This window comes from Nesoenas mayeri (assembly GCF_963082525.1).
Source record: "Nesoenas mayeri genome assembly, chromosome: Z".
Lineage (NCBI taxonomy): Eukaryota > Metazoa > Chordata > Aves > Columbiformes > Columbidae > Nesoenas > Nesoenas mayeri.
This window is the reverse complement of record NC_137542.1, coordinates 13,807,856-13,820,317: the sequence shown is the minus strand read 5'-3', so window position 1 is coordinate 13,820,317 and position 12,462 is coordinate 13,807,856. Positions and strand designations below refer to the sequence as shown.

Sequence of the window (12,462 nt, the reverse complement as noted above, 5' to 3'; positions counted from 1 at the left end):
ATTTTCTCTCTACAGTGGCGAACAGCTTCTCTGTAGTCCTCAAGGACTACAAGGAAGGACTGAAGGCTGAACAGCACCCACGTTCTTTACCATCTGCATTCCTTCCCACCTCATTGGAAATTATTAGATACATCTTGCAGTCTGGAGGATGCACAGGTTTTCCTTGGAAGATGGTCTGTTTTCACTCTGCCTGTCTTTCTTACAGCTGGTGCCAGGATAGCATGGCGTTTAGGAAACGTGTTAGTACAATTTGTAAGTGTGCCAAGGCACTGACAGTCTCAGTTGGGCTCACAGCTGTGAAGCTGTTAACAGACACATTTCATGCAGCAGCTGGAACTGTGAGCCCACCAGCAGATGGGCGCACTTCCACGGCTCCAGGAAGCACCCGTGGTCACAGAAGGTGACCACTGCCTTTTGTGCTCACTGACAAGGTGCACAGGTGGCTAGCTGCCTGCAGTAGGTGAGAATGGTAGATCTCTGTCTAGCTGTACACAGCTATGTAGTCCTTGTGGCTCCTTTTGTGCCATAGGGTGGTTCTAGGATTTGGTTTCAGTCCTTTTCCTCAAGTGCTGTGGACTTTTTGACAAAACTTGGACAATATCGTGAGGTCTTGTCTCATCTGAAAAAAGCAACTGTTGAACAGGATAGTCAGGTACTCTGTTTGGGAAATATCTTCACACCTCTCTATTTGGGAAGCTACTTTTATGTTGTAAAAGACTTAATTCACTGGCTCAATTGCAATTTCTCTGATGTTGGTGGTTTTCTCCTTTTTCTATATGAAGATTCACTTGCAGGAAATCTCTTTTTAATATCCAGAATTTTCCTGTGCTGAAGATCCTATCCAAGACACCCATCAAATTTCAGGCCAAGCAGATGTAAGCAGTTGAGGCTTTTAACATCCTTGCTCTTGACATATGAAGCAAGATAATTTGTCCTGTCGGTTCTCAGCGCCAAAAATTAAGAAACTTACCCAACCCTGAGTGCCACCTGTTTCCAGGGTTGCAGTAATCCTAGCGAATGGTTCAACTCTTGGCCGTGCCATCGTTTCTCATCTGGCTATGAGGGACTCAGGTGTCCTCTGGCAGTATAGTTTGGAAAAGGGCCTGTGGCACATGTGAAGAGCGTTTCATTCCGTCAGTGGTGGTGGGGTGTCCCAGGAGATGGGGCTTTTGCCAAGCCTGGTTCCTGGGCTGTCTTCTCAAAGAGCAACTTCGTTCCCAATCCTGCGCACTTTCTGTGGAAGGACACTCCAGAAATATCCTTGTTGAGCTGCTGGTCACTGAAGGGAGATGGAGTTAGCCATGCTTTACAGTTCCCCTTTACCATGAAGCTGCAAGGATGACAACGGGAGCCTGGTGCCCCGTGTGGACGTATGAGTGTGTAAAATGAAGATTATTCCCACCTCGGGAGGAGTGGGTTAGGGAAAGAACATTGTGGTTGATTTAAAAATGTTTAATTTTCCATGCTCTGTGTGTGCAGTGTATAATATAAATTTAATATAAACATCTGGCAAAATTATATTTTATTCAGAAGCTACATTTACACATTGTATCTTTTGTCAGACGGAGTGTCTCCAGAATTTCAAATTGGTGGAAGTGCTTATGGGCAGTAAGCAAGGTAAGTGTAGGAGCGCTGGCCAAAAGCGCATCTGTAACTGATCCTCTAGCTTTCTTTTTTTTCCCTTTTAACACAGTCACAATTAATTTTTTACAATAAATGCCTTCACAAATGAAACTTCACCATCATGTTGAAATATTTAATCAGAAGCGATGTTGCTTCTTTACAGCCTAGCTTTAGCTGTAAGTTTTTGCAGTTGTTTTAATATTTTAATGAAATGAAGAAGTTTGTTATTACTGTAGTTGTCAGGGATTTTTTTTAAGTCTTCTTTAAAGGCAGGGATAGTTTTAAAGTCTTCCGTCAGACAGCTTGTTACCAAGGTAGAGCTTGTCTTTTGAGAGGCTTCAAACTGTTTCTGCCTTTTTTAAAGGAGGGTGGTGTTTAAGAACTGTGAACAAAATCGAACTGTTCAAAGCAGCTACATGTTTTTTCTGTTGGATAATGAGTAGTCCAGGTCTGCGTGCTCCTTAATGTTTATGTCAGTTGTATGCAGAGTTGTGTATTTTCCCTAAATTTTTTTGTGGTGTTTTTGTTGAATTGAGCCTGATAATAACTTACAGTGCTTTCAAACATGATTAATGTTTTTGCTGTCTCCAGTTCAGCGCATGGTCTTGGACAATCAGGAACTGATCCTTAATAGACTCAAGGACATAAGAAAGGTAAATCTGAAAAAGAAATACGATCTCTTTTTATAGAAAGTCGGAAGTCCCCTTTCTTACAGAAAAAGTAATTGATCAGTTGCCCCTTCAGCTGTCTGATCTGTAGAGAATCTAAGGGCTCAGACTGAAGTTTGTTTCTCTTCACTCTTCTCTAGGCATAGAGGCCTTGATTGCTAAGTTCAGAACTGTTGGGGCTTTGTTTCACAGTATCTTTTCACCAAATGTCATGTCATTTATTTTTCTTTATTTTGGTAGACTTCGATACGTCAGATGAATCAAACAAGATTTTACATTGTGGAAAACAGTGAATCAATTGTACGAGTAAATTTATTTGTTGGTGGCCTTCCACCTCAGCTTTCCCCTGAAGAATACACAAATATTCTCAAGGATGAATTAGCTATCAAAAGTAAGTAGGCAGGTGCATTTTGAGATATGTTCACCTGTACAGAATAAAATGCAGTAGCATCTTTTGCTCTTTTTTATTATTTTTTTCTTAATGTTTTATGACCTTATTTGAAAAATCAGTCTGCCTTGTACTCTCACAGCATTTTTTTAATTCATCTTAACATGCTCATGGTTGCATGAGCGATGTGAGCGCTCATTATTCACAGAATTATTATTACATTACTTGAGCTGTATGGGACCATACAATTTTCTGTGTGTGCGAAAGAGCATCACTTTAGAAAGTGAACCGACATACCTTCCACCATTCAAACTACGGCAGGACAGTTTAATTCCCTGTGCATGATTGTTCCTCACCTCTGTTAACCTCTGTCTTCTTTGGCATGGGCTCTCCTCAGTGCAGATCATGATCTCTGTCCCTTGTCACGGAGAAGTATGAGCAGTATGTGCACATACACATGGACAAGCACTCAGTTAAAAGAATTTATTTTTGTTTTTCAAATAAGTGCAATTGATTTTTCCTAATACTCTTCTCAACTAGTGTGTTCTATAAACAGTGTCAGGAATGCGTCACACTTTTTGTTTCAGGAAACAAAGTATTTTTCCCAGTCTTTTCTGTAACTTTAAGAGGAATTGTACTTTAAATGCCAGAAAGAATTCATAGTCGCCTTTTATGAAAATCACCTTTTCTAACTTGCACAGTAAACTTAGGGAAGTGTTATCTGAAGGTTCTCTCTATATTTGTATAACTTCAAATATTTATATTTCTGTAACTTTAAAAAATATTTTAAATATTTACTCTGAATGTACCCAAGGTTTTATGTGTTTATATTTTTATCCTTTGCAGCAAATGTAGTATCTGTGAGACATGTTTATCAAGCACAAGGTAAGCATTACAAGTTCTAGTCTTGCAAACGGTGTTTTCAAAACTACAGCCTGATCCTAGAGGCTCTAAGCTCCGAGTGTGCTAGTCTTACTGCATAAGCAAAATGCCCTTCAGATAAAATGTAACATGGATTTATGAAGAGCAGTGGCTTAGTGTTACCTTATTAAAAAAAAAGGTTAGCTTCATGCCTCGTGTAGCAGGAAGTGGTAATAGCTCATCATAAAAATGAGTTTTGAAGTTGCACTTCAACTGAATAGTCCAACAGCACTGAACTGTTAAAAACCCTTCAAGTGCTTTGTCTTTGTTTTGACTTATAAACACTGAAACTTGGTACTGCTTTTGAACTTGATGGGCTTGTTTCAGTCACTATTTCCTAGCACAATGTTAAGTGGGGGGGATTCAGTGCCTGAAGTCTGAAGAAAATCAGTGAGTATCACTGAGTATACTCAGTGAGTATCTCCGCATTCATCCTTGGAGCTGTTGCTTTGTGTTTGCTGCACAAATTTAGTTTCAGCAAGGTCAGAGAAGCCACAAGGCTTCTGAGAGCTGGAGGAGCAGCAGCTCTGAGCAGCTTTAGTGATCTGGTGGAGATCTGCACTTGCTAAAAGTGCAGGATCTTTCTTTTGTACGTTTAGGTGTCCGTATCTGAGAGGTTTCACGTCTTTTGGCAGGCTTAACTTTCACATGACTGCTAAATGAATCTCCCTCTAGGATGGTTTTGAAGACTGATATGTACTCCTTTTGTGTATTTGCAGTCTCCACATGTCTAGTTAATACTTACTTTTCGTAAGGAAAGCCATAAAGCTTTCAGATGTCCCCTCTCCTTTTCATATTTGCCAATGCAGTAGAGTTGTTCTTGTGATATTCATCCTGTCACAGCTTCTTTTAACCAAATTCACCTCCCTGTGTTTGTAGATGTTTCTGTGTGGATGTGATTTTCATTGTTCTTTGTATTTTTTCACTTTGAGTGTTTTTATGTTTCTGGTAACTTCCTGACTCTCACTTTTCATTGCAACCAGGTTATGTCACCAGTTTACATTTCACATTATACACTTTGGTCTTGTCCTGACATGTTTTCCTCCTCATAAATTGTCTTACTTTAAACTTGTCAGTATTTTTTCTTGTATTTTTCCCTGTTGTCTTCCCGTCTTCCCCATACAGGACCTAAGCCAACATAAAGATTTTGGTGATCCTCAAACCAAATCTTTGCTTGTACTAATTCTTACTGAGATATTGTCAGTGAATGGAACTACTGGATTTTTAATGATGAGATACAAAACGAAACCTGATACCTTTGCCACTTTTATATTATGAGAACAACATGTTAGTTATGACAGAAGTAGGGAAATAGGCCCTGCTTCTGAAGCCCAAAGGAAGTCTTTAAACATGCATCTGTACTGTGCTGCTTTGCTTCAACAACAATCTGGGGTGTGAATGAAGGCTTAAGAAACAAAACAGCCCAAATCACTGAAAACAAACAACCACAAGTGTTGCAGAGTAACTTTTACTGAAAATGTCCTGAGTAAACTGAGTAAACTTCTGTTATGATATGATGATACTGATTTCCTAATAATAATAGAAAATATAAAAAATAGTTCTGATGCCTCTTTACAGGTGCTGTTGTACTCGAAATTTCGTGCTTTTCTGAAGCTGAAAGGATATATATGCTAGTTAAAGATACAACTGTCAATGACAAGCCTCTGAATGCTGTGGTGGTTCCTGAAGTTATGGTAAGAGATGGATTTGAGTCTAAAATATGTCTTTAAAAGAAAAACAACTACCTGAAGACTTTTTCTGGAAGTGAATCATAAAAGCATAAAACACCAGATTGGAAGGGACCTCAAAGGATCATCTGGTCCAACCTTTCTTGGCAAAAGCACCGTCTAGACAAGATGGCCCCATGCCCTGTCCAGCTGAATCTTTAAAGTGTCCAGTGTTGGGGAATCCACACCTTCCCTGGGGAGATTATTCCAATGGCTGATTTTTCTCATCATGAAAAATTCTGCTCTCGTATCTGACCGGAATCTCCTCAGGAGTAACTTGTACTCATTGCCCCCCATCTTTCCGTGTGACTCTTTGTAAGAAGGGAGTCTGCGTCTTCTTTGTAGCCATCCTTTAAATACTGGAACATGGTGATAAGGTCTTCCGTATGCCTTCTTTTCTCAAGCCTGAACAAGCCCAGTTCTCTCAACCTTTCCTCATATGGCGGCTTCCCAGTTCTTCTGTTACCTTTGTGGCCCTTTGGAGCCATGCGATTAGCATCTGTAAGTAGTGCGATGAAAAAAATACTTGAGGCCTGTACTTCATGTATATGAAATTCCACTGTGAGTTAAGTGACTTGTCCTGTTACTGTTGAGTTGTCAGGAATAACTATACAGGGGAGTAAAACAAAAGTTTTTTTTTCTTCTTTTTTCTTTCAATGGTCAAAAAGTTAGGTGAGGTTTTATTTGGTGTGTCTTGAAATGCTTACAAAAGCTTTGTTTTGGAGATGAAATGTGTTTCCTTGCTAACCATGAGGTTAGCATGAGGTTACTGCTAATCTTCACATTTACATTATCTTCAATTCCCCCATTCTGTAGCAGGGAGAGTTTGGCCATGTTTAAATGCTGCTTTGTGGATTTCAGAGGAAAACAGTCTTTTGAGAGACTTAGTGCAAGAGTCCTTTCACAAATTTAGGCTTGATTCTAATTTATTAATTTTTGTGGTTACAAATCACTTTCCTCTGAATCAGTTGGTTTAATAATAGGTTTCATGTTAACAAAGCAGATTCAGGGTGAGAAGAGGGAAATAGTTCACTCAGAAAAGTGATTTTTAATGAAGATGATGTAGGTTCTGTCCAAAAGAGGGTGTAGCAGTAATTACTGTGCCCTGAGCTGCTGTGTAATCTTGCAGTTGCTGTCTTTTGGAGTTGCATTACGGGAAGTGAAATGAGGGTCTTGGTGTGGCTTCTTAGAACTTCACAAAAGGGTGAGATCTTAAAAAAAACCAGAAAACTAGTGGAAACTGTGAAACACCTGTAGATGGAAGTGTCTCAAGTTCAATAGCCGTAGTTGCACTTACCTGCCTGCTTTTACCTTTTAGAGAGTCCTCTGCGTGTCAGAGTTTTCTGAAAGCAAATTTTTATATGAGCAGAGTGGACCAGTGGCAGTGCTTAGGTGAAACTGGCAAGATTAAAAACTATCTCCCCTCCAAAAAAAGTGGGAGCCTTGTTCTTCTGCATGCATAGGCATTGTGTTTTGTGACATCCTTAGAAACCAAGGTCCCCCTGCATCCAAATGAGGTTTCAGAGTTTCTGTTGTCAGAAACAGAAGGCAGCGTGAGGATGGAACTCTTTTTGGATGCTTGTTTTTGGTGGGTTTTAGCCAAATGCATTATGAGCTTAAATGTGGTGCACAGTGTGTGAAGTGGAACATACTCCCCTCTGTTGATTACATATGTCTGGTTTTCTGACACTAGATATGTCTGAAGTGAGCTTCTTGATGCCAGGAAAATACAGATAATGCTAATCTGTTATCTGGTGCAAGGTATTTTTTAGAAACTTCAGTTCAGGGGATTGCTAGACGTGAATTTCTAATATGTAAGAAGGAGAGATGGTCTCTACATGTGCACATCTTGTTTCTATTGCAGCATGTATTATTTATATTGGGTCATCTCACTGATATGAGCCAAGAGTTAACCTAAATAATATTTCAAGTGTTGGTCATCTGTGCTTTGGCCACCCAGCTTTCACTGCTCACTAATTACTCAGGCTAAACTAATGAGTGATTCTTGACCCTACTTTGGGTAGCATTTGGACTAGATGGCCTCCTGAGGTATTTTCCAATCTAGATTATCCTTTTATCTTATGATACTGCTAGCCTTTGTTTATACTTCATATAAGTGACCATTTAAATACAGCACCAGGAAATACTTACACAAGCACTGAGAACAATATTATATTTATACTGTGTTTGACATTCCTGTTGCGGGTGAAATACAAAGAAATTGGGAATGAAAGGCTGGTGTGTAGTCTCAGAAGAAGAATGAGTGATAAAGGCCACAGGGTTTTGGTTAATGAATGATTTTTCCAAATTGCTTCATAAATAAAAACAAGCAACACAAACAACCCTTCTTGAAATTCAGTGAAACCACAGAACTAAATTGGTAATCAGCATCTACGTTGTTTTTTGATAGTCCTTTGTTTTCCCAAGGTGATATTCACTTACTCTGTGTTCCTACACCTTCTAAGAGGAGGTCCGGTTCTAGTCTGACGTGTTTAGGTCTGCCAGAAACGATTCATCCTCTTATCATTGCTGAAAAGTTTGAATGCGGAATCCATTTGTACTGACTGTTAATTAGCAAGTCAAGCAATTAGTGTGATCAGGTGCATTGATCTGTTCTGCTGTTTCACAGTCTCGGGCCCTTAAGAAATCAATCAGAATCTTCATCGTTTCACAGTATGCAAATAAATAAAAATACTCTCTTTGTTGAACTGTGAAAAAATGCAGCGTCTTACACAGCTGCTCTGCTGCTGTGTGTAAGGACTTGCAGGGGTGGTTAGGTCCCGCTCTTTAGGTGCACGTCAAGACATGGCAGGGCTGGATCTTTTAATTGAAAGCTGGTTTACCAGAACTCCTTGAGCAGTACTGGCAAGCAAGGAAATCATTAGAGGGTTGTATGAGGCCAATATCAGCGCAAAGGTGACAAGTTTTTGTGGCTTCATCACTAACACCACTTGCCAGACAAGTGCTCTCTGATGTATTGTATGTCAGTTCCTTAAGGGTAGGAAAAGGCGTGGGAGTTTCTCAAATGGGTGAAACTTCCAGTTTCATTAATTCCACTAATTCCTTACACAAATGTGCCCAACTTAAAAGCGTGATAGTTTAGTGACCGCCCCTTAGCGAAAACACCATGAAGGGTTACTTTCCACCCTTCGTCTGCTGCTATAATTCCCCAAAAAGTAAAGAAAAGGCTCATTCTGCTGCTGCCTTGATGCAGTTGCATTGAGGCACCCTGCACACCATTCCTCATCAGATGCAATGACTCCTTTCTGGCCAGGCTGCAGGACGGTTGTACTTGGGGCATCCTGAGTCTTTGCATGTGGGAGATGCTGCACACAGCTTGTTTGCAAAAGTTGTGTTGTACTTCTCTCTTAGAGGTTCCTGCAGTTCCTGGAGACAGCCCACCACCCTGGAAGATGCCCCATGGTTGTCGTGCTGGCAGGCTTGTGGCACAGGACACCTTGTTCTGCTTCACTGTGAGATGTGATCACAGAGTACAGTCCACAGAAAGGGGATTATTGTGGCTAATAAGTATTTTACCCCAGCCTGAAGCCGCACTGTGCTAATCCTGACAAATTAAGCAATTCGCAGTGACCGTCAGAGTGTCTGAATCACACGGCCTCCTTCAGCTGTCTCTAAGAAACGAGCAATAAATTCCTTCCTGAACGGCAGCCAACACAAAACCCCTCTGCAGATTTCACTGCTGGAGCAGAGCCCCGAAGCCAGGGCTGAAGGGGGGAGTCCTCAGGCTGTGAGTCACCATCCCCTTCTGCCCAGTAACGAACTCGCTCCTACGTCCCGCTGGGGCTTTATTAAGGGATGAAAAAAATTCCGCAGCCCAAGAGTGCTGCCCTTGTGGCCATCTGTAATGGTAACGGAGCTGTACTTTCCCTAGAGCAACGCAGCAGCCTTGCTCTGCTGTGCAAACGGTCACAGAGTTTTTAACCCCTACTGAAAAACAGTTGTTTTCTTAGAAGGTTGCCTTGATTTAGGGATTTAGCAGCGTTTCTTACTCCTTTGAGTTTAATGAAGAGTGATGATGGGAAGCAAGTTCACTGTAAGGCTAAGCAGTTTCTAGGATACTTTTGCTCATTCTACATAGGTATGTTTACTCCTAAATAAGTATAGTTAGGGATTTACATTAGAAGATACTTGAACAGGGATGGTTTGTGTGGTAGGACTGCTCAGTTCACACTACATACAGATATTTTCTTAGCTCCAGGCATTCTCTGTGCAGCTGCATGTTAGTAGCATTCAAGATAAATGTGTCACCTTCTTTCTTGTTGTTCAATATTGACACTTGACAATTAGGAAGTCTAGATGGTGGTTCATAGAAACTGTAAATAAATATTTACAACAATATATATTTACTTGGGTAAGATCTCGGCTGGCTTTCCGAAACACAGCTGTGCTATTGAATGCCTTGGAGCTTACCACATCTCAAAAATCAGTGTGATTCCCTAAAGTTCCTTGTGAATTATTTTAGTTATTTGGTTTTAAATGCAGTGCGTTAGAACTTGCCTGTAAAAGCGAGTAATGTGAAACATGTGTTCAAATTGTCGCTTCTAAATGTCCAAAACCAGTATTTTTAGAAACTGGTTTCCTGAAGAGAAGGTAATCAAATGCTCTTGTCCACATTCAGTAAGGTGTTTGTTTGACTTGAATGATGGGCTCGTGTCTTTTGTCTTATTCTTTTTTGAAAAAGTTTTTGTTTACTGTGAGCTTTAGAACTGGTTTTTTTTTCTGTGTATTATCTATCCCCTTACTCCCCTCTTTTTAAACCCTGGAAGTTCCTGTGCATTGAACCAAGCCTGAGGTTTCAGGTAGCATGTATTGCTCAGAAAGCTGAGGTGACTGGAGATTTAGGTGTAAAAGAGTGTTGGAGCAGTGGGAAGCGGCAGGGGAGGGAGGGCAGCTGAACAGGGAGCCTGGGAGGGAACAGTTTTCCCTGTAACCCCCAGGACACGGTGTTTCCTTTCAGAGCTGCTCTGACTTTAATTGCTTGTGGGATTTTCAAAGGACTTTTCACAATGGGTTATGGTAGATAATGGTGCAGGAACTAATGGGCTAATGAGAAGGGCTTTACTGCTGGAAGAGGAGAGCTCTGCTTACTATTTTTGCTAATGCCTGCAATGGCTCAAGGGAAGGAAATCCACGGAAATCCACTTCTCATGTTGGGATGTGTGGATCCTTGAGCTGTTGACCTTACAACTCCAGAAGTCCTTCCTTTTTGTGACAGTGGCATGTATTGTTTTCTTTAGACTTCCTTTGCTGGCTACAAATATCCGTTCCGTGTGCTTAGTAGAAATAAATATATTACCCACATTGTGTGTTGTCTGCATTTTTAGTAATTGATTCTCATTTTCCAATAGAGCCTGAATATGCAGGCCAGGGGTGTTTTGACCTAGCAGTCTTCACAGTGTAGCATGTAGACGGTTCCTCTGGAGAAAGCTGTGCGGACAGCTTTGCAGCCCCTGTCTTGCCAACCTCATTGTTTTGCCAGCAGTGAAACCTTTGCAGTAAAACCAAGTTTTGAGGCTCTTCGGGCTCTTTGTCAGCCAAAATAGACCCTGTTTGGCTAATTTTTTTTTTTGGAGAAAACATACATGTTTTCAAACTGAATGTCTCTGATAGAATCTAAAGGATGAGGAACGAAGGAGCAAGAGGAGAAGTGTGTTCCTGCTCCACCAACCTTATTCCTGCTGAAGTGTTCTTCTTCCCAGTGCGTTTTCTGGTGGTGCCTGCGGGTCGCACGGGATAGCAGAGAGCGTTTCCCGTGCAGGCAGTGACACAGAGGAGAAGGGTTTTTATGTGTTTGCGGGTATCCTCATGCGTCCGGCAGGATGTGACGTGCGGAGGATTAGCACCCAGCCCTTTCAGGAAAACAAAACTTGAGGAAGTCTCTCAAATACTGGGAAGCCTCAAAACAATTGTTTGTTTTTAAGCATCCACGTCAGCTCACAGGTAGACGATGGTCTGGGGTATCACGACAGTTTGCTTCCCTACAAAGTTGTTAATCAATTTGTCCTGATTTCTCTGTTCTTCGCCCTGGTTCACGCTCTCTGGTGTCACTGTGTCTCTCTGGGTGCTGTCTCCTCCCCTCTGGAGCTGCTGCTGTCTCTCTGCATGTTTGCACGCTGCGGTCATGCTGCTGCCTCACCTCCCCCTCAATCATTCTTGTCTAAATTGACTTATATTTAGCACTGTTGTTCTGTTCCCTGAGTCCATCCTGTCAGCTGCGTGACAAATTGCTGTTCCTTGAATGCTGTCCAATTTGTAAATACAAATTACCACAACTTAGGGACTGCAGCAAACGTTTCTGTTTTGAAGTGCATTCATTGAAATGCCCGACGGACTTTTCTGGCCCGTACCTGCCCCACAGCCCGGTGAAAGGTGTGCTGGTGTTTTCTGATCTTTCTAGAACTATTTACAAATGGTTTGACGGAATGATTTATGGGCTGGCGGTAAACCAGTCCCAAAGTGGAGGCTTCTGGTGGCTGGAAGCTTTGGCCTCTGGTGAGGCTGCAGGTGCCATTCCGGTGCAGTCCACAGAGCACCTTGGGAAAGCCCTCCCGCCATGTGCGGTGTCTGCCTCGGGAGCGGTTTTTGGATGGGTACGGGGCTCCCCGGCAGCATGGCCGTGCTTGGAGACCCCTTGCCCCAGCAGAGGTGTGAGCATCATAAGGTACTGACACCAAATCCTCCTGATTACAAATTTTAAATACATATTTTTAAAAGAAGCTTTCAGCCTCGTATTTCACAGGGAGGGGCACACCAGTGTCTGCCCCAAACACCTTCGTTGTGAAATGTTTTGTCCCTGTAAATTAACATACAAGCTAAGGCGACCATGAAAAGACAAATGTTTCAGTTTTTTGGGAAAAGTTCTCTTTGCAAGGAGAGTGTTTGAATTGTGCATGACTAGCAGGTATTTTTTCCCTCACATCGTTCTTTGGCATAGACTCTTTACTTAAAATGTGTAGGAGGGACTACTTACAGTGCCTTTGTCTTTAATGTTGGGCTCAGTGGGTTAAGGAAACTTCAGTTCCCACTAAAACAAGATCAGCAGCTAACCTGTCCATTGCCTGGACATTCGGTATTTTTATTTATCCAACCTGGATTTTTTTGCTAAGCATCAAGG

At 41.6% G+C, this 12,462-nt stretch overlaps 1 protein-coding gene across 1 annotated transcript in view; it reads left to right on the top strand.

The window, feature by feature from the left end:
* Window positions 1-12,462, top strand: part of DGKQ (diacylglycerol kinase theta) — a gene marked incomplete at its 5' end in the record, with an annotated part of 96,374 nt that overhangs the window by 68,285 nt on the left and 15,627 nt on the right. The window contains 5 exons of the mRNA XM_080362334.1: window positions 1,563-1,617; window positions 2,215-2,276; window positions 2,532-2,682; window positions 3,526-3,564; window positions 5,179-5,294. Of these exons, the coding sequence (XP_080218460.1) occupies window positions 1,563-1,617; window positions 2,215-2,276; window positions 2,532-2,682; window positions 3,526-3,564; window positions 5,179-5,294 (423 nt within the window). The remainder of the gene's footprint in view (window positions 1-1,562; window positions 1,618-2,214; window positions 2,277-2,531; window positions 2,683-3,525; window positions 3,565-5,178; window positions 5,295-12,462) is intronic.